This window comes from Trachypithecus francoisi, unplaced genomic scaffold (genome assembly GCF_009764315.1).
Source record: "Trachypithecus francoisi isolate TF-2019V2 unplaced genomic scaffold, Tfra_2.0 Lachesis_group12, whole genome shotgun sequence".
Taxonomy (NCBI): Eukaryota; Metazoa; Chordata; class Mammalia; order Primates; family Cercopithecidae; genus Trachypithecus; species Trachypithecus francoisi.
This window is the reverse complement of record NW_022681457.1, coordinates 12,817,256-12,839,440: the sequence shown is the minus strand read 5'-3', so window position 1 is coordinate 12,839,440 and position 22,185 is coordinate 12,817,256. Positions and strand designations below refer to the sequence as shown.

Here is a 22,185-nt window from a genome sequence, read left to right as displayed (position 1 = left end):
AGTAGAGACGGGGTTTCACCGTGTTAGCCAGGATGGTCTCGATCTCCTGACCTCGTGATCCGCCCGTCTCGGCCTCCCAAAGTGCTGGGATTACAGGCTTGAGCCACCGCGCCCGGCCAAGAAATAATTCTTAATGCACGAATCTACTCTAGCAAAATTTGTAAAGGGTTATAAAAGGTTTGTGAAAATCTCACCTCATTGTCAAATTGGTTAAGATTGGATAGAATTGGCCGGGCGCGGTGGCTCAAGCCTGTAATCCCAGCACTTTGGGAGGCCGAGACGGGCGGATCACGAGGTCAGGAGATCGAGACCATCCTGGCTAACACGGTGAAACCCCGTCTCTACTAAAAAAATACAAAAAATTAGCCGGGCGAGATGGCGGGCGCCTGTAGTCCCAGCTACTCGGGAGGCTGAGGCGAGAGAATGGCGTAAACCCGGGAGGCGGAGCTTGCAGTGAGCTGAGATCCGGCCACTGCACTCCAGCCTGGGCGACAGAGCGAGACTCCGTCTCAAAAAAAAAAAAAAAAAAAGATTGGATAGAATTGCCTATAAGTTTCATTAAAAATTGTGGTTGACATTAATAGTACACTAATGTAAGGGTGAAATTTGGCTTTCTTTCTCTTGAACACAATTTTCATGTAATAGTAACAGCTAATGAAAGGTTTTTGCTTTTTCAAATTTTTGAGTCATCGTTTTCGCAAAATAAATAACATAGTAATCTGGAATTCTATTACATAACATCAAATATTTTAAGCCTGTTAACATATTTAACAGATTTCCACAAATCAATTGTCTTTCCTGACACCTAGCTTTTGGACGCTACAGAGGGCCCCCGGGGCATCCAGAAAAGAGGTAAGCAGGATTATTTGACATGTTTACTTACATAGGATTGCCAAAATGATGTCTCATCTTCTTCAGGTTATATTTCAGCAAATACTGTTAATATGCATTCCAAAATTGCATGGGATTTTGAAAATTCTAATGTCAAAATATATGCTATCAACCACAATTAAGATTGTTATGTTAAGTTATTGTAAACCACAGAGATAACCAAATTTTTTTGTCAATCATGTTTTTGACTAACCACTCTAGACATTTTGTAATTTACAGACAATTGTTATCTTGTTATAATCCTCTTCAAAATATGGTTCATAATCAGATGTAGGACTTTAACAGGTATTCTTAAATGCAGGTTTCTGATAACTGAAAAACATACAGGACTCATGAAAAGCTAAAATGTTTATAAATATCAAGCAGAACAACAGTTAACAGAATAGGCTGAACTAATATAAAAACTGAAATAATTGTTTTGACTTTCTCTTGGAACATTGCTGATCCTTGTTTTGTTTTTCAGAGTCAAGGAAACTTCTTTCGAGCTAGCTACAGCCTTTAACAATTGAGTAAGGTTTACTTCTGTGAACAAAATTTGGAACATGTTTGTTTCTCTCTGCCTTATTGGTTCTTTAAGGACCACTGCAACATGCTCTTGGAATTATACTTCAAGAAGCCTATAAGGTTAAAGGATGTTTATACTCACAGTGATATAAGAATAGCACTCGGTGGTTGCAGGATCATGGAAAAATTCAAACAACAAATAAAAACAAGAACTAGGCAAATAAACCACAGGATAACAGAAAACCCAAAATAAGAGAGAGAATGGCCAAAATCCCAGTCGGGATGACACGTCCATGACTCTTCTGGGCAAAATCAAATAAGAAGGAAAGGGGGCAGTAACCAGGTGCATCCCTGAATTTCCCTCCTTTTCCAGAATACCTAATAATTATTCCACTCTCTAATTAAAGAAACACCCACAAAATAGGAATGCTGTGTGGTCACAGGAGAAGGGGGAAAACATCAAGCTATTAAAACTAGCTACCCCAACAAGGGGACTGGGCTGATGAGACCTTAACAAACAGGACGGGGGCTAGGCTGCCCCATGACGCTAGATTTGACCCATTTCCTACCCCAGACCTAATTATACACTCATCGCCACATTAAATCACACATCCACCAGTGCCAGGCCAAGCCAAGCACGCCCACATTTAGCATAAAAATGGTTGGCACCCCAATTCTAAGAAATTTCCACCTTTTCCTAGAAAAACCTCATGATTATTCCACCCCCTAATTAGAAGAGCCCATAAAATTAGAAACCGAAACTCCATTGTGCATGACCCGCTCTCCCTCATTCGTCTGCACTTCCCTCTTCTCTTGGGAAAAGTACACTCTTTTCAGAAATGTGTACTTTTCCTTCTAAATAAAAACTTTTTGCCATTAGCTTCATTTTGACTCATCCCTGAATTCTTTCTCGCAATGGTGTTAAGAAGCTGGGCTCCGGAAGTGGGTGGGGTCTCACGGCCCCTGGAGACCTTCCCGAGCCCTGGGCAACACCAGTCCTCCCAGAGGACACAGACGTCCCACAGAGGGAACCCCAGGAGCACGTCCCGGGAGTGCTCCACGCAGGAACGGGGGATCCAAATCGACGCCAGTCCCAGGGACAGTGCCTGGGGTCAGGGTGGAGGAGGACGCAGTAACCAGGCCTAAGATTTTACTGGTACATGGGAATGTCACTGGGTCACTGAGAGGAGGCAAGCAGAGAACCTCGAGGCAGGGCCCCCTTCATCAAACTCGTTCACCTGGGTGTCTGGGCGAGTGCTCACAGTCTGCTCGTAGGGACACTGAGGCATCCGAACAATAGGAAGTTTTAAAAATGTACAATCCAGTGTGTACACTTGCTCCACTAAGATCATCTGAGATATACACAATCATGGTGTGCATCATAAAAATGGAAAAAGAGCCAAGCCTGGCTCGTCACCGGACAAAACTACATTACCCAGAAGGTAGTGGGGGCGCGTGCGCCGGACCAACGTCGGCACTGGAAAAGGCGCGGCAGGCGGCCGCGACACAGGGGCGGGCCTGCTGGCCTCGCTGGCGTGGACGTTTTTGGGTGGCGCGTTGGTCCTCACTCTCGGAACTGTGCTGGGAAGGATGGTGCGGAGACTGGGGCTCACTTCCGCACCGTTGTAGCACCCGGGGTAGGGTGTTGAGTCCGTGGGAGCTGCCCCACGCGGCCTCGTCCTGCCAACGGTCGGATGGCAGAGGCGAAGGACGCAGCGCAGGTGAGCAGATGAGCCCGGCTCCCGCGGCCAGCCGGCGTCAGCGTCCCGGGCCCGACGGGCGGGAGGACGGCGTTTCGGGATCCTCCGCAGTGCCGTCCCTGCCGTTGCTTCTCAGAGGCCTAGAACGGGGTCGAGCGGCCCCGAGTCCGGAATGCAGCCCTGGGGTGGCGTGGGGAGCGTCCCCATTTCTGGGGTGCGGCGTTGGGGTGTGAAATAGGGTTTTTAGGGACCCGGAACACCTCACAGGTAAGAGGAGCGACCGCGATCCTCCTTGTGACTTCCAGCCGTGTCCTTTTCCGGGCCTGCGACCTTGAACAAGTCCCGTTACTGTCCTCGTCCTTCATTTTTGCACGCGGAAAGTAGAAATATTTACTCTTTTCCCCCCTGGGTTGAGGAAGCTTGAACGGCTCCCTGGGTGATGTGTGTGCGTCCGTTGCAGTGCACAGCACGGTCCGGGGACGTCGCTCAGGATGTTGTTTCCGGAGATGCTCCCTGGGCCTGTGCTAGGTTTAGAGACTCAACCCCAGCAGGAGTCTGACCCTCTGGCCTCCTTGGCCTCCTGTCTCTACAGAACGAAGGGCAGCGGCTGAAAGAGGTGGGAGGAACGTTTTTGCAGTTGCTGCTATGTCAGGGCAGGAAAGGTGGTAGGGCAGGCTGAGGAATTTGTCTTTCAGTTTGGGGCAAGTGACGCTGGGTTGCAACTAACAGTGTATTTTCCTGTTTAAGACATTTAGTTACAGGTGAAAAACGAGTCCATTAAAATGTTCAGAGGTGATGGTATGTAGGATGTGGTGTCCCTTTGGAGATAACACATGAGGCCCAGGGTTACTTTCTAGCAGTCACCCTGATTACTTTCATGATAGCCCAGATTACTGTCAGCTCCTGTCGTACTTGTTGATTTCTCATCCACATCTCCCTCCCTCGCTTTATTCTGACTCCCTCTGGTGTCCGCTGCTTAAAGAGGCCTCGTCTATTGCACTGTTTAAAGCTGATCAAATCTCTCTGGTCTCCTTGCTCTGTTTTCTTGTCATCTGAATCTTGAAGGCCATCTGACATTGCCTTACTCATTTATTTAGTTGCCTGTTTACGATCTTTTTCCAACCCTGGAATGTGAGTGCCTGTTGCTTCCCTCTCCCAAGACTCAGAACAGCCAGGCTTAAGTACATATATTGTACTTAATAAATGGTTGTTAATTGAATAGGCCTCTCTTTCAGGGACTCCCATCACATTTCCAATAAATCCACCCCCTCCTGCCAGCATGGTCTGCAAGGCTCTGCTTGGTCTGCCCTTTTGACCATATCTTCCTTCTCCTCTTCCATTCTCCCCTTTCTCACCGCATTCCTCCAGGGAGTCCTGAGCTTGCCAAGTTCCTTCCCATTTTTCAGCCTTTGCCCTTGCACTTCCCTTTGGGTAGGACATTGTTCTCAGGTCTCTGCAGGGCTGCTCCTCCACACCCATCCTGGCAGTGCTGGCTCTAGCTAAAAGCACCCCTCACTCCCACCTGCCTGCCCTCTGGCAGCTTGGTGAGGTGTTTTAGTGGTGCTCAAATGCTTAGAGCTGCCTGCTGAGATGGGAATAATTATTGTGTTGATTTGGAAATCGATCCTTAGGGAGATCATGTGACATCATCATGGTCACATAGCTGGCAAGTGTCAGATTTATTTGCTTTGCCACAGCTAAGGAAGGTTTAGCTTGACAGGGACACAGTGAGGACCAGAGGACTTAGTGAAGGGGGTCTGCCCCTCCACACCTGTGGGTATTTCTCGCAAGGTGGAGATGAGAGACTGAGAAAAAAAATAAGACACAAAGTATAGAGGAGGAAAAGTGGGCCCAGGGGACCGGTGCTCAGCATATGGAGGACCCACACCAGCACCAGTTTCTGAGTTCCCTCAGTATTTATTGATCACTATCTCTACCATCTCGGTGAGGGGGATGTGGCAGGACTATAGGGTAATGGTAGGGAGAGGGTCAGCAGGAAAACATGTGAGTAAAGGACTCTGTGTTATAAGTAAGTTTAAGGAAAGGTGCTGTGTCTGGATGTGCACATAGGCCAGATTTACGTTTGACTTTACACAAACATCTCAGTGTAGTAAAGAGCAGTATTGCCGCCAGCATGTCTCACCTTCAGCCATAAGGCGGTCTTCTATCTCAGTAAATAGAATGTACGATCAGGTTTTACACCGAGAGACATTCCATTCCCAGGGACAAGCAGGAGACAGATGCCTTCCTCTTATCTCATCTGCAAAGAGGCCTTCCTCTTTCATTCCTCCTCCTCAGCACAGACCCTTTATGGGTGTTGGGTTCAGGGACAGTCAGGTCTTTCCCTTCTTGTGAGGCCATATCTCAGGCTGTCTCAGTGGGGGGAGACCTTGGACAATACCCAGGCTTTCTTGGGCAGAGGTCCCTGCGGCCTTCTGCAGTGTATTGTGTCCCTGGATTCTCGAGACTGGAGAATGGCTTTTACCAAGCATACTGCCTGCAAACACATTTTTAACAAAGCACATCCTGCACAGCCCTAAATCCATTAAACCTTGAATCAATACAGCACATGTTTCTGCAAGCACAGGGTTGGGGCTAGGGTTACAGATTAACAGCATCTCAAGGCAGAAGAATTTTTCTTAGTACAGATCAAAATGGAATTTCGTATGTCTTCCTTTTTCTGCATAGACACAGCAACAGTCTGATCTATCTTTCTTTCCCCCACACTTAGCTGCTGCTGTTGCTCTTATCATGGTTGGATTAGTATCAGTATTTTCCTCCATTCTTTTTTTTTTTTTTTTTTTTTTTTTTTTTTTTTTTTTTTTTTTTTTGAGACGGAGTCTCGCTCTGCCGCCCAGGCTGGAGTGCAGTGGCCGGGTCTCAGCTCACTGCAAGCTCCGCCTCCTGGGTTCACGCCATTCTCCTGCCTCAGCCTCCCAAGCAGCTGGGACTACAGGCGCCCGCCATGTCGCCCGGCTAGTTTTTTGTATTTTTTAGTAGAGACGGGGTTTCACCATGTTAGCCAGGATGGTCTCGATCTCCTGACCTTGTGATCCGCCCGTCTCGGCCTCCCAAAGTGCTGGGATTACAGGCTTGAGCCACCGCGCCCGGCCTTCCTCCATTCTTTTAATATGCCAGAGCATTTACTGTCTGCTTCCCATAGTCCTCATGGGATTGCCATTGTTTGTGTCATCTTCAACAGCTTCCCATAGAAGTCATTTCTCTCAGGCACAATTGCGTTATGTCAAAAGGCAGTATCTGCCTCCCCTTTGAGTCCTGCATGGAAGTCAGTCCTAAGAAGACCTAGTTGATTCAGACCTGGATCTCTCTGCACATTGACTAGAGACTGAGTGACAGGTTCTGATCCTATCCGACAACACAAGGCCAATAGCATTACTTCTATTGAACTTTCCAGATGTTGGTGACCTTCAAGGATGTGGCTGTGACCTTTACCCAGGAGGAGTGGAGACAGCTGGACCTGACCCAGAGGACCCTGTACCGAGAGGTGATGCTGGAGACCTGTGGGCTCCTGGTTTCACTAGGTAATGGCTCACCTCTCATCTCTGAGGAGGATCCTAATCTTCTTCTTGATTCTTGGCCAGGCAAAAAGGTCACTGGAACTGCCCACCTTTCTCTTCACAGACCCTGCAATTTTCTGGTCCCACCTCTTCCTGACTGGTCTCCCTTTGTCTGCGTCAGAGATTGTTGGGGTAGAAAATGTCCTTTTAACACAAACCCTCACTCCAGTGCTCAGCCTATTCTGAGGTCCTTAATCCAGATTGCATAAGAAGGAAACTGATTGGCCATCCTGGTGGGGTCAGCTGTGGCCACAGCCCTGTTAAGCAGGGGCCATGGGGGATGGGCTGTTCTTAGAGAAGGGGGTGAGTCAGGCAGCCCCCCAGAAGACATTTGTCCTCAGTGCCCCTCGGATATCTCCCTAAGCAATACAATCTGTAAAAAGGCATCTGGGTGCCTGCATGGCCATTAGTTGTTTTCTGATGCTGGATACCCATGCTGTGTTGATCCAGAGGGTGTTTTTAGAGGGTACACAGGAATGTCCTCAAATGGCATGGGTTGATACCCTGCTAAAGCCATTCCTTTTACTTTCTTTGTCCAGCATGCTAATTGTTGTCATAAAAGTCTCAGATTGGCTGGGTGCGGTGGCTCACGCCTATAATCCCAGCACTTTGGGAGGCTGAGGCGGGTGGATCACGAGGTCAGGAGTTCAATACCAACCTGGCCAAGATGGTAAAACCCTGTCTCTACTAAAAATACAAAAATTAGCCAGGCGCGGTGGTACGCGCCTATAATCCCAGCTACTCGGGAGTTTGAGGCAGGAGAATCGCTTGAACCCGGGAGGCAGAGGTTGCAGTGAGCCGACATCATACCATTGCACCCCAGCCTGGGTGACTGAGCAAGACTCCATCTCAAAAAAAATAAAATAAAATAATAAAGTCTCAGATCAGCGCCGAGTCTTTCATTTTCCTTTCACTGCCCCAGTGCAGCTCATTTCTTTTTTTAACAGAGGGGACAGCCTCCAACTCAGCCCTGAGAAAGGTATGTGGGCTTGCTGGGACTTAGTGGCATTGTTTTGATTTTGTTGTGATTGCAGACTTCTATTTGTAGGAAGTGAAATTGACTTTCTTATTTACCAGAGCAAAACAAGGTTCCCTTTTAGAATACAGTATTTAACAAAAATGGGTCAGGATAAAGAAGTTATTAGAAATGATGGCACACTCCGAGTTCATTTGGGAAGGTAGACATCAATCCATAGATGACAGCTGAAATAAGTTCTAGAAAGAAAAATGAGGGGAATTTAGGAATAAATAAGCAGAACATCATAACCTATTGTGGGTGTTCCAAAGAGGGCATCTCAGGAAGTGACAGTGACAGTGAGACCTGAAAGCTGAGTAGGACTTAGCTGGATGGAAGGAGGTAGAGGAGGGGAACGGTGTTGCAGGTAGAGGAATCAGTGTATGAAAAGTGACAGGGAGCTCAGCTCTTGGGAGAGCCAAAGGATCATCTGATTCACCTTTCCCACAGCCCTGTCCCAGAACTCAAAGCCAGGCATGTAGCACACATTGGTGGACCTTACTGTGACATGTCTGAAGGAATCCTGGGCTATGGTTCAGAATCTGCCAGTTGGTATTTCTGTGGGTCCTTGTACCTCAGTCGTTGGTCTTCCATACAGAATCCTCCTGTCTTTTACTCACCACATCTAGTGGAAAGCATTTGGCTGCATATAACAGAAAACCAGATCAAACTGGCTTCACCTGGAAGGAAATTCACCAACTCGCCTGATGAGAAGCCTGAGGTGTGGTTGGCTCCAGGCTTGTTCAGTGCCACAGTCCCGTGATGCCATCAAGGATGTCAGAGTTCTTTGTTCCTTCTTCTTGGTTCAGGCTTCCGTATTGTCCTCAGGCTGGCTCCTCACGGGGATGCTGGGTGCTGCAGCCTTGACGGGGGCAGCTGGCCCCATGGTCAGTCCCTCCTCTCACCCTGGAATAAATGCTTTCTTTTCACAATGAGAATCCAGCGTTGGTCACCTGCCTAATCCAGCATTGGTCACCTGCCTAATGAAGACTCTTGCATTTACCAATTTATTTCAACCAGTGGTTTTTCTTTTCCTTTTTTTTTTTTTTGAGATGGAGTCTTGCTCTGTCATTCAGGCTGGAGTGCAGTGGTATAATCTCAGCTCACTGTAACCTCTGCCTCCTAGGTTCAAGCAATCCTCCTAACCTCATCCCCTTGAGTAGCTAGGACCATAGGTACACACCACCATACCTGGCTAATGTTTTATATTTTTGGTAGAGATGGGGTTTCACCATGTTGGCCAGGCTGGTTTCAAACTCCTGGTCTCAAGTGATCCTCCTGCCTCGGCCTCCTAAAGTGCTGGGATTACAGCATGAGCCACCATGTCCAGCCTCAGCCAGTGGTTTTCAGCTCCATCTGGGTCCCAGAATTTTGGGGGGGCACATTTTGGAAGTACTGATGCCCAGGTCTCACATGAAGAAATTTTGTTTCATTTGCTTTGAGGTTGGAATCAGGCATCCCCAAGTGGTTCTGAAAGCATGAGGTGTTTGAGAAGCAATGATTTAGACTCGTTAGAAAATGCCTTCTTGGGCCAGGTGCAGTGGCACTTTGGGAGGCTGAGGCAGGAGGAACACTTGAGGCCAGGCACTCGAGACCAGCCTGACCAACATTGTGAAACCCAGTCTCTATTAAAAATACAAAAATTAGCCAGGTATGGTTTTTCATGCCTGTAATCCCTGCTACTCGGGGGGCTGAGGCACGAGAATCCCTTGAACCTGGAAGGTGGAGGTTGCAGTGAGCCAAGCACCGCACTCCAGCCTAGGCAATAGAATGAGACTCTGTTTCAAAAAAAGAAAGAAAGAAAATGCCTTCTGGAGGAAGCGGCTCACCTTTGCAGTTTCCCATGGCTGTCCAAGTGTTGTGTGCCTGAACAATGTTGGCTTCTCTAGACGGAGGTCGTGGGCAGTGGGTGTTGTGTAGACAGATAGCACTACCCTCCATGGCAGTTGTAGCCCAACAATGGGATTTGTGCCTGTCCTTATCTCCTTGGCTGCTATAATAAAATGTCATGGATTGAGTGGTTTAAGCAACCAGAGTTTATTTTCTTATGCTTCTGGAGGCTGGGAAGTCCAAGATCAAGGTGTCGGCAAGTTTGATTCCTAATGAGACCTCTCTTCCTGGCTTGCAGATGGCTGCCTTGCTGTGTTCTTACATGATGGAGGGACACAGGAGAGATCTCTCCCTCTCCTCCTGTTTTTATAAGGCCATAATCCTGTCAGATTAAGGCTCCGCTGTTATAGCCTCATTTAATCTTAATTACCTTCTAAAGATCCCATCTCCATATTTAGTCACGTTGGGTGTTAGGGCTTCAACATACAACTTTTATGGGGAACACAGTTCACTCAGAGCAATGCCCTTGATTTTCAGGTCTCACATCAGCATTTTGCTTACTTTGGTAGCAGCTTCCTTCATGTCTGGCCCCTGTCATGAAGTCCGAGGCAGGATGGAGAGACTTTCATTTTCTCATTAGATTACCTCTATTCTATTTCTTTTGCTATCAACAGGGCATCGGGTTCCCAAACCAGAGTTGGTCCACCTGCTAGAGCATGGGCAGGAGCTGTGGACAGTGAAGAGAGGCCTCTCACACCCTACCTGTGCAGGTAAGCAGCCACCAGCTGGTCAGGTGGAGTCTTGGCAGTCTTCAGAATGTGAGGGCACCACCACCTCTGAATTTTTGTGTGAAACTGCTCCTTGTGGCCTCCTGGGGGCCTGGTTGTTTCTGACTCACTTTGGGGTATAATGTCCATCATCAGGTGAGCACTGAGCTACACCATTATTCAGAGACACAGTTACCTTCTGCTGTGAACAGGAATCTTTATGGTTGCTCTGGCTCAATCCGGCTGGTAGAAGGGGAGAAGTCATACCCCGTTGTACATACTTTGCAACTACATAATCTTGACAAGAACTAGGCGTTTGGCCACCTGGATGCTCAGGACTGACAAATGTGATTTGGCTGTGTGTCCATGGAAAATAATGGATTTGTTTTTGTTTTTTTTTCTTTTTTTTTGAGACGGAGTCTGGCTCTGTCTCCCAGGCTGGAGTCCAGTGGCCAGATCTCAGCTCACTGCAAGCTCCGCCTCCCGGGTTTACACCATTCTCCTGCCTCAGCCTCCGGAGTAGCTGGGACTACAGGTGCCCGCCACCTCGCCCGGCTAGCTTTTTGTATTTTTAGTAGAGACGGGGTTTCACCGTGTTAGCCAGGATGGTCTCGATCTCCTGACCTCATGATCCGCCCGTCTCGGCCTCCCAAAGTGCTGGGATTACAGGCTTGAGCCACCGCGCCTGGCCATGGATTTGTTTTATATCACCTCAGGCTCCTCTACTCAAAAAAAAAACCAGTGATATAATTTCTGTGTCATTGAGTTGTTAGAGGATGTAGAGATAACACATGACACTGCTTAGTTCAGTTCTTGGTCCAAAGGATCAACAGATGTCAGCTAGTTGGTATTATGCATGAACAGTTTTAATCATCATAAATGTAGTCACACATTTCTTTCTGGACTCAAGAGAAAGGGGATTTTCCTCCCCTTGATATTACTGTCGGCATTATGCCCTGAATCCCACTCTTTTCCACCTTTTCCATCCGCTCATCCATCCTCCAGTTAGACCATCAGAGACTCAGAAGCAGCCCTTTGCCCCATGTCTTCCTGCCCCTCTTGTCTTGAAAAACACCAATGTGACATTTGGCCTTCCCCGCCCTACATATGTGCTGATGAGTGTAGCTGGAGCCGTCTGCCTTGTGGATTTGTATCACCACTGAGTCATGGGCTCTCCCCTTGGGCTTCTTGGCCAGCCCCATCTGCAACCCTGTGTTCCAAATGACCCCCCTTCCCATTCCCTCAATCCCACATCTCCACTTCAGTGTCTCAGAGGCACCTTTAGCTCCTGATGCCTAAGCAGACACTCAGTTCAGAGAATGTCTTACTATCCAAGCAGGTTAGAAGGCTGGAATCATGCCACATAGCTCCTGGACTCCACCTAACTTCATCAAACCCAGCATCCATTCATCCCTAGTCCTGCTCATTTTAAATGATCCCTATCTCCTGAGTCCATCACCTCCACTGCTTTTCTTGGCTCCTTCACCAGCACCCTAGTCCAGTCATCTTTTGCCTGAGCCATACCAGAGGCTCCTAACAGGTGTCCCCACATCTGCCCCATTCCTCTGGATAGCTCTTGTCCCTGCACCAGCTCCTGCAGCCACTCAGATGTGGTTCATATTTTTACCACTTCCTCAGCAGCGGTTTCAGTATATAATTAATTTCATGTTAAAAATAGGATGTGTATTTAATGTTCTTAAAGATTCATCTGCGCAGTCTCACACCTGGCTTCTCTTGTCCTCTATGGAGGAGCTCTTACCTCTAGTCACGGTGTCTTTGCCAGTGCCTGCATCACACCTGTTGTGTTCTCAGGGAACTTACTTTTTAAAAAAATCTCTGCTTTGTCTGTGCCTTCAACTTCTCTATATTCAACATAGAAAGTGTGCTCAATACAAAACCAGAAAGTGAATATAAGTTTAAACAAACAAAAAAAAAAGTGTACCCAACTTGCTTACACTTGGGGGAAACAGACAAAATGCTTTTTCACTTACAATACCCTGTAACTTGTGTTGGCCCCACTTGTAAAGCCAAGCTTCTTGGAGTTGTCTCATGTTTGGAAGAGATGTTTACACTTGACTTTAATATTTTTTTGTTTAAAATTTCTCCAAAAAAAATCTTATGTATACAATAATAAGTACAAATTTGAAGGGCTCAGCTTAAATTTTTACATTTCTACAAATTGAATTCTTCATCTAGGTCAGAATTTACAATATTTCCAGCACCTTGGCAGTTTCTGTCACCCTGTCTTTGCCAGTAGCTCCTCCTGCAGTAGGAGCCACTGTTTAGACTCTCTCCCTAGGGATTAGTTTTTGTTTTTTTTTTTGAGATGGAGTCTCGCTCTGTCGCCCAGGCTGGAGTGCAGTGGCCCTATCTTGGCTCACTGCAAGCTCCGCCTTCTGGGTTCACGCCATTCTCCTGCCTCAGCCTCCCGAGTAGCTGGAACTACAGGCGCCCGCCACCTTGCCAGGCTAGTTTTTTGTGTTTTTTAGTAGAGATGGGGTTTCACCATGTTAGCCAGGATGGTCTCGATCTCCTGACCTCGTGCTGACCTCGTGATCCGCCCGCCTCGGCCTCCCAAAGTGCTGGAATTACAGGCGTGAGCCATTGCGACCGGCCAATGTCCCACAATTTAATGAACACTTGTGCTGCATCAAGAACTGTGCATTTTCGGCCGGGCGCGGTGGCTCAAGCCTGTAATCCCAGCACTTTGGGAGGCCGAGACGGGCGGATCACGAGGTCAGGAGATTGAGACCATCCTGGCTAACACAGTGAAACCCCATCTCTACTAAAAAAAAAAAAAAAAAAAATACAAAAAACTAGCCGGGCGAGGTGGCGGGCGCCTGTAGTCCCAGCTACTCGGGAGGCTGAGGCAGGAGAATGGCGTGAACCCGGGAGGCGGAGCTTGCAGTGAGCTGAGATCCGGCCACTGCACTCCAGTCCGGGCAACAGAGCGAGACTCCGTCTCAAAAAAAAAAAAAAAAACTGTGCATTTTCTCATTTAACTTCATGACTCTTAGTTGAGGAATTTGAAACCTGGTGGAGAAAGTCATCCTCCAGTATCAACCCACTTGACAGACGCAGGATTTGAACTGAGTCACTCTGTCTCCAGTACCCTCTTGTCCGCCATGCACTGTGCCTCCTGACACAGCAGAAACTTGTCAGATCTTATCATTGCTAGGCCTTTTGTACCATTTGTTCCTGTGTGTCCTTCTATCCCTTTTGTGCTGGATCTTCATTCTCTTCCTCCAACTCTAATCACCCTTTTATATTGGTTTCACCAGGCATCTGGTGCCCAAAGGGTGAATCAACCCATTTTTACTTCCTCATCTTCAACCCATTTCCCACTTCTTCTCTCTCGCAATGATTCTGGCTTCTCTTGTAGGACTCAGCTTTTGTGACACCTCCTCTAGAAAGCCTTCCATGATCTCTTTTTCTTTCCAGTCTTGTTAAGTGCCACTTCCTTAAACTCTCATAGCACCAAAAGGCTTCAGTTCGTTTTCTTTTTCGAGACAGAGTTTCGCTCTTGTTGCCCAGGCTGGAGTGCAATGGTGCAATCTCAGCTCACTGCAACCTCTGCCTCCCAGGTTCAAGCGATTCTCCTGTCTCAGCCTCCGGAGTAGCTGGGATTACAGGCATGCACCACTATGCCCAGCTAATTTTTAATTTATGTGGGTACACAGGTGTACACATATTTGGGACACATAAGATATTTTCATATAGGCATACAATGCATAATAATCACATCAAAGAAAAGGAAGTATCTGTCACCTCAAGCATTTATCCTTTCTCTGTGTTACAAACAATCCAGTTATACCCTTAGTTATTTTAAAGTATGCAATAAATTATTGTTGACTATAGCCACCCTGTTGTGCTATCAAATACCAGGTCTTACTCATTCTTTCCTAACTTTATTTTGGTACTTATTAACCATCCTCACTTCCTCCCTACTCCACCCTACTGCCCTTCCCAGTTGTTGGGAACCATCTTTCTACTCTCTCTCCATGATTTCAATTGTTTTCATTTTTAGTTCTGTCTATGTTGTTGCAAATGATAGGATCTCCTTTTTTTATGGCCAAACAGTACCTCATTGTGTATACACACCACATTTTCTTTGTCCATTCATTGTTGATGGACCCTTACATTGTTTCCAAATCTTGGCTATTGTGCATAGTACTGTAGTAAAACATGGGAGTGCAGATATCTCTTTGATGGACTGATTTTTTTTTTTTCTTTTGGATATATACCTCTGCTGGGATTGGTGGATCATATGGTGGCTCTATTTTTAGTTTTTTGAGGAATCTCCAAACTGTTCTCCATGGTAGTTGTAGTAATTTAAAATCCCACCAATCGGCCGGGTGCGGTGGCTCAAGCCTGTAATCCCAGCACTTTGGGAGGCCGAGATGGGCGGATCACGAGGTCAGGAGATAGAGGCCATCCTGGCTAACAAGGTGAAACCCCGTCTCTACTAAAAAATACAAAAAACTAGCCGGGCGATGTGGCGGGCGCCTGTAGTCCCAGCTGCTTGGGAGGCTGAGGCAGGAGAATGGCGTGAACCCAGGAGGCGGAGCTTGCAGTGAGCTGAGATCCGGCCACTGCACTCCAGCCTGGGCGACAGAGCGAGACTCGGTCTCAAAAAAAAAAAAAAAAAAAAAATCCCACCAACAGTGTATGAGGGTTCCCTTTTTTCAGCATCCTTGCCACCATTTATTATTGCCTGTCTTTTGGATAAAAGCCATTTTAACTGGGATGAGATGATATCTCATTGTAGTTTTGATTTGCATTTCTTTGATGGTCAGTTATGTTGAGCAGTTTTTCATATACCTGTTTGCCATTTGTATGTATTCTTTTGAGAAATGTCTATTCAGATCTTTTGCCCATTTTTAAATCGGATTCTTAGATTTTTTCCTATAGATTTGTTTAAGCTCCTTATATATTCTGGTTATTGATCCCTTGTCAGATGGATGTAAGGGTTCAATTCTGGAAGCAAATGCCCTTCAGACAATGTCATCAAAACTCGATTATCTCTTCCTTATTCTGAACTGTAAAGAGGAATGTCTTTACACCAGATCCGTTGTCCCCTGGTCCAGCCTGATCTCCAGATTTTCCCTTTAATGGTCTCAAGGATACAAGTACCATAAGAAGTATTTGGTAGCCTGGGTTAGAGATGTAAAAATGCAGCAGTTATCATAGGCACTGTTTTCATCTTTATTTTCCTACTGAAGTGGTTATTTTGTGTTCTTCTATATTTAATCACTAAAAGACCCCTCCTTTGTTTGTTGATGCCCTTCAGGTGACAGAACACAAGTTCATACCAGAGAGCCAACCACTTACCCGCCAGTCTTATCTGAGCGGGCCTTTCTCCGGGGAAGCCTGACTCTGAAATCTTCAACCTCAAGTGACTCGAGGCTGGGGAGATCTAGGGATAAGGAAGGGCTTTTGGAAATGACACCAGAGACAGACCTCCACAAGGAGACCCATCCTGGGAAAGCGAGCCTTGAAGGTGAAGGTTTGGGGACAGATGATGGTCTGCACTCCAGGGCATTACAAGAGTGGTTATCAGCAGATGTTCTCCATGAATGTGACTCACAGCAACCAGGGAAAGACGCCTTGATTCATGCAGAGACAAACCCCTACAAATGCAAGCAGTGTGGGAAAGGTTTTAACAGGAAGTGGTATCTTGTTCGACATCAGAGGGTTCACACTGGAATGAAACCCTATGAATGCAACGCGTGTGGGAAAGCCTTTAGCCAGAGCTCAACTCTCATTCGGCACTACCTCATCCACACTGGGGAGAAACCATACAAGTGCCTTGAGTGTGGAAAGGCCTTCAAACGCAGGTCGTACCTCATGCAGCACCATCCAATCCACACTGGAGAGAAACCCTATGAGTGCAGTCAATGTCGAAAGGCCTTCACCCACCGGTCTACTTTCATTCGCCATAACAGGACCCACACTGGAGAAAAACCCTTTGAGTGCAAAGAATGTAAGAAAGCCTTTAGCAATAGGGCCCACCTAATTCAACACTACATCATCCACACTGGAGAGAAACCCTATGATTGCATGGCGTGTGGAAAGGCCTTCAGATGCAGCTCAGAACTCATACAGCACCAGCGGATTCACACTGGGGAGAAGCCCTATGAATGCACCCAGTGTGGGAAGGCCTTTCACCGGAGCACATACCTCATTCAGCACTCTGTCATCCACACTGGGGAGATGCCCTACAAGTGTATCGAGTGTGGGAAGGCCTTCAAACGCAGGTCACACCTTCTGCAGCACCAAAGAGTCCATACATGAGAGAACCCTATTGTTGCAATGAATATAGCAAAGCCTTCACCCACTGTTCTTATCATTCATAATGGGACCCACACGGGAGGAAGAAGCCCTTCAAGTGCAAAGAATGTCAGGAAACTTCATTTTTTTCCTCAGCTCTTTCTTAACTAACACATGAGCAGTCACTTTGGAGAGAAACCCTATGAATACAGTGAATGTAAGGATCCCTTCAGTCACCACTCAGTTCTCACTCACTGCAGAAGGATTCATGCCAGAGGGAAATGTGGAAGGCACTCCATCAACATCAGAGGACTCAGGCTGGAGAAACATTCCAAATATAACTCTTAAGGATAGTCTTTGGCCAGAGAAAAAAATCTTACTATCCGAGCATCATAATGAAAAGTTACTACATAACTGTCATTGATGTGAGAAAACTTTCTGTGACCAGTTTGTCACTTACTTGTCCTATAAAGAGCCATGCTGGAATTTGACCCACCTCGGGATTTTCTCTATGAACTTATGAAAACCTTCAGTCACAGGTATCTTCTTGCTTTATATCCTTACAGACTTCCCTGTAAGATCAGTTTTATTTTTTGGTAGGGGAATGTTTGAGAGGTAACGGGGTTTTATCCCCCCCCCCCTTTTTTTTAAACATACATTCACTGCCATCCTTTGTCAGAGTTGGACAGTGAGGGCAGCTCTTCAAACATTTCTTGGAAGCTGCCTTTGATCCAGACATCTCTGGGAGGATATCCATGAGGAGAGTTAATTCTTTGTGAGAAATATGAAGGCTTGTGTCATGAGATTCTTGAATTTATAAGAAATTAGAATACTGAGAATGTCTTCATGTGACACTTCTGTTTTATATCTAGGGTAAGAAGAACCCATGTACGAATGGCCACATTAAAATGTGCACCACTTTAGACTGTTTAAGGCTTTGATTTTTATTAATAAACTTACGATTTTTTAAGAGACAGGGACTTGCTCTGTCACCCAGGCTAGAGTGCAGTGGCATGATCATAGCTCCCTGTAACCTCAAACTCCTGGGCTCAAATGGTCCTCTTGCCTCAAGTTTCTGAGTAGCTTGAAATACAGGCATGCACCACTACGCCTGGCTAATTTTTGTAATTTTAGTAGAGACAGGGTTTTACCATGTTGGCTGGGCTGGTCTGGAACTCCTGGCCTCAAGTGATCCACCTGCCTTGGCCTCCCAAAGTGCTGGGATTACAGGTGTGAGTCACTGCACCCGGCCTTAAATTATTTTGTATAGATGGGGTCTTGCTGTGTTCCCCAAATTTGTCTCAAACCGCTAGACTCAAGTGATCATCCTGCCTCAGCCTCCTAAAGTGTTGGGATTATAGGTGTGAGCCACCACACCTAGCCTAATATGGTTTCAGATGCTCAGCACTCTCACATTTTCCTGATTCCATTCTATTTGTTTGTTGTCTTTATTTTCTCTGGCAACATAGTGATCACTTTGTACTTGCTTGGCCCTCTCAGGTGAGTCCTAATTCTTTCTGGTATTTCTCAGGTTCTTTAATCCTGTGTAGAGAGGTATTTTCAGGTCTCCCTTAGCATTTTTCTAGGAATTGCATTACAGCTAAAACAGGCAAAATAAAACACACAACTAAGACGAATCCATGGTAAACCCAGTAAACCCAAGAAAACAACATGGAATCTTATTATCTGATCTTGTAAACATTTGTGTGAAGTTTTACTACAAAATAAAGTGCCTAGCATTTTAACAGATGAATCAGGATATATGTGTGCAGGTTTACGTGAGTTTCATAGTTAACCACCAGGACCTTATTCCCTTGGTGCTAGCATTGAATATGGTAATTTGTTTTGTTTTGTTTTGAGATGGAGTCTCACTCTGCTGCCTAGGCTGGAGTGCAGTGGTGCAATCTTGGCTCATTGCAACCTCTGCCTCCCGGGTTCAAGCAATTCTCTTGCCTCAGTTTCCCGAGAAGCTGGGATTACAGGAATGTACCACTGTGCTCCACCTAAGTTTTGTATTTTTAGTAGAGACAGGGTTTTGCCATGTTGCCCAGGCTGGTCTCGAACTCCTGACCTCAGGTGATCCACCCACCTCAGCCTCCCAGAATGCTGGGATTACAGGTGTGAGCCACTGCACTTAGCCTGAATATGGTAATGTGAAATTCCTTTTGTGAGATTTTATTTTAGTTTTCAAGCTACATGAGACAATGTTAGGTTAAAACGTGTATTGTGTGAAAAATAGAAAAATATTTTCTCACTCTGAGCTTTCCTCACAACCTTTTAAAGCACTGCATATATATTTCATGTTTTCATAGTGGGCATGTACCTTTTACTGTGGTCCTTTTGCACATAAATACAATTCTTGGTGAGTTGAGTTCTCTGTTTTTGTTTTTTCAGGACAGAGTGCACAGTTTCCTTTCCCCTGGGAAGGAGAGTTGACTCTTGAGGACCACCACCCTCCTGCATCCTTTCTCTGGAAGCCTGCATGTATTGTAGCTGTGGCTGTACTTGTACCTAAGGCCCTAGGTTCAAGAGAGTTGGAGAAATCCCTCTAGAAACATATTGGCTGTCATCAAAGGGTTCTTTCCAGGCCTGAGGACCTAGGCCCCAGTTTGTCCCAAAGCAGGAGTGATGTTTTCCATGGGATAAAGGACACCCTGGGGTTTTTCTTAGCTTTCAACTCTTTCTGTACAGTCTTAAAGTGTTTGGTAAAAGGATCTACTATGAACTTGCTGCTGTGATAGACAAGAATCTCATGAGACACCTGTCATTTAGCTCCATGGCCACTCACTGTTGTGTTCATATTTGGAAGAGTAGGATGCAGTGGATGGCTGGGCTAGGGGTCCTGCCTTTGAGCAGGGAACTTACTGTCTAGTATAGGAAAAACACATGAGAACAGGTGCAATATATTGACCTAAACTTGTTTAGCACCCATTTTTAAGTCAGTAAAAGTTGTGAACTTCTGTATGTTTTCCACAAATACTCAGTTTATGATTGAGGTAAAACTTTTTTTTTTTTTGAGACGGAGTTTCACTCTTGTTGTCCAGGCTGGAGTGCAGTGGCGCCATCTCAGCTCACTGCAACTTCTGCCTCCCGAGTTCAAGGGATTCTCCTGCCTCAGCCTCCTGAGTAGCTGTGATTATAGGCACCCACCACCACGCCTGGCTAAGTTTTTTGAATTTTTAGTAGAGACGGGGTTTCACATGTTGGCCAGACTGGTCTTGAATTCCTGACCTCAGGTAGTCCACCCGCCTCAGTCTCCCAAAGTGCTGGGATTACAGGTATGAGCCACTGTGCCCCGGGGAGGTAAAACATGTTTTCTTGTTCATGTTTGTTATTGTAACTTTGTTACATTTAATGAACAAATTAGATAAAAAGCACTATGCTCTTATGGTGCTTCATCTGTAAGAAATGATTGTGGGGGTGGGACTAGTTATGACCATTCACAGTTGGTGCACTTCAATTAGTCTCACAGAGGAACTGTGGACGGTGAATTCACTTAGCAAATCAGTCATGCAAAGACGAATTAGAAATCTTAATGTTTGTAAGCAGACAAAAAATGTGTCTGGAAGGATTCTCACCCAGTTAAATGGTATTTGCTCCTTGGGTGTAGAGGGAGGGAAGGGATGGGGCAGAGGGGAGTGTCAGAGTGAACATTCACTTTAACTTCATGCACACGTGGAAATGTTTGAAATGTTCACAGTAAATTTTATAATTTCAGAAAAACCACTTAAGGTTGAAAAGAGAAATTTAAGAAATCGCTGACGGAATAAAAACATAATAGAACTAGAACACTGAAGGAAATGAAAGCAGGAAGGAAAGCACCAGAAGTGATTTGGAAGAGAAAGTCTAAAATGAATGTGAACAACAGAGTGATCAGAAGAGTGTAGGGAATTAATAGTTTCTTTAAACAAGCTATCTCACAATGGAAACTTGTTTATCTTGAAATTGCTGTGATTATTATTCACTCTGCCCTTGAAAGAACTGCAGAAATTCATAGGGCAATGTTAACTGTTTGTGTCTCCAAAAAAGATGGTGGAGTCGTTACCTTCAGAACCTCAGGTAATCATGTTAATTAATCCATTAGGTTAGCTCCTAATTGAATATAACTGTGTCCTTACAAAAATGGGAAATTTGGGCCTGGTGGGGTGGCTCACGCCTGTAATCCCAGCACTTTGGGAGGCCAAGGCGGGTGAATCACGAGGTCAGGGGATCGAGACCATCCTAACAGGGTGAAACCCCATCTCTACTAAAAATACAAAAAATTAGCTGGACGTGGTGGCAGGCGCTTGTAGTCCCAGCTACATGGGAGGCTGAGGCATGAGAATCACTTGAACGTGGGAGGTGGAGGTTGCAGTGAGCTGAGATCGTGCCACTGCACTCCAGCCTGGGCGACAGACTCCATCTCAAAAAAAAAAAAAAAAGGGAACTTTGGTCACAAAGACAGATGTACAGAGGGAAGACAATGTGAAGACACAGGAAGAACATCTTCAAGTCAAGGAACACACGGGGCTACCAGAAACCGAGAGAAAAGCATGGAACATGTTCTAGTAAGAAGTGTCTGGGTTGTTTGGGGTTTTTTCTTTGGTTTGGAGTTTTGTGGTGGTAAATTATTATTTTTTTGAGACGGAGTCTCACTCTGTTGCCCAGGCTGGAGTGCAGTGGCATGATCCCGGCTCACTGCAAGCTCCGCCTCCCGGGTTCACGCCATTCTCCCGCCTCAGCCTCCTGAGTAGCTGGGACTACAGGCGCCCACCACCACGCCCGGCTAATTTTTTGTATTTTTAGTACAGACGGGGTTTCACAGTGTTAGCCAGGATGATCTCGATCTCCTGACCTCGTGATCTGCCTGCCTCGGCCTCCCAAAGTGCTGGGATTACAGGCGTGAGCCACCGTGCCCAGCTGGTATTATTTTTAAATTATCATGTTTTATTGAATTGTAGATCTCACAATTCTTTTTGTCTATCTTTTTCACTCAAAATACAACAAAATACAGTCTATCCTATATTTCATGGGCTTACCTCTAGCCAATGGTTTTTAACTGCCATGTAATATTTTACATCATGAAGCTTTCATCCTTTATTCAAATCTTCTGATTATGGACATGTACTTCCTCCATTCTCCTGCTATGAAATATATTACCACTAGCTTAATTCAACCTTACAAGTAAGGTCATCAGTATTGTGTTCTAAATAAACTTACGGATATACACGAAAAATGTACCTTGGAGCTGAATGGCTAGGTCATATGGTGATCCAATATGTAACTGGAATTATGTTATACATTGCCCTTTCCTCTCCCATAAGATGGACAGAAGTGTTTCTGTATCACTGTGTCCCAGACAATATTTAGAATTACCCAGCTTTCCAGTTTTTCTTATTTTAGAAGTTTAAAGTGATATACGGTATTATCTGCTGTTTCTCAGATTGAAATATGTTTGAGCATTAATTCATATCCTTTTATTCCCTTTTGTTTTTCCTCTTCTGTCAATGGTCTACTCATATATTGGCCTGTCTTTATTTGTATCTTGACTTTTTATTGTGTATTTGTTTATGGTGGGGTACTTTATTGATGATTAATAAGATTTTCAAGTATATGGGCTAGTCCCTGGATACCATTGACACTGTATTTAT

At 45.7% G+C, this 22,185-nt stretch overlaps 1 protein-coding gene across 1 annotated transcript; it reads left to right on the top strand.

Annotated features, from left to right (window-relative positions):
* The first annotated feature begins 2,896 nt into the window (after positions 1 to 2,896).
* ZNF550 (zinc finger protein 550) lies at positions 2,897 to 19,515 on the top strand. Its single transcript, XM_033224658.1, has 5 exons — positions 2,897 to 3,116; positions 6,511 to 6,637; positions 10,193 to 10,288; positions 15,576 to 17,094; positions 18,950 to 19,515. The coding sequence occupies exons 1-4, from the start codon at positions 3,090 to 3,092 to the stop codon at positions 16,577 to 16,579; spliced, it is 1,254 nt and encodes a 417-aa protein (XP_033080549.1). The 5' UTR covers positions 2,897 to 3,089; the 3' UTR covers positions 16,580 to 17,094; positions 18,950 to 19,515.
* Positions 19,516 to 22,185: the final 2,670 nt, after the last annotated feature.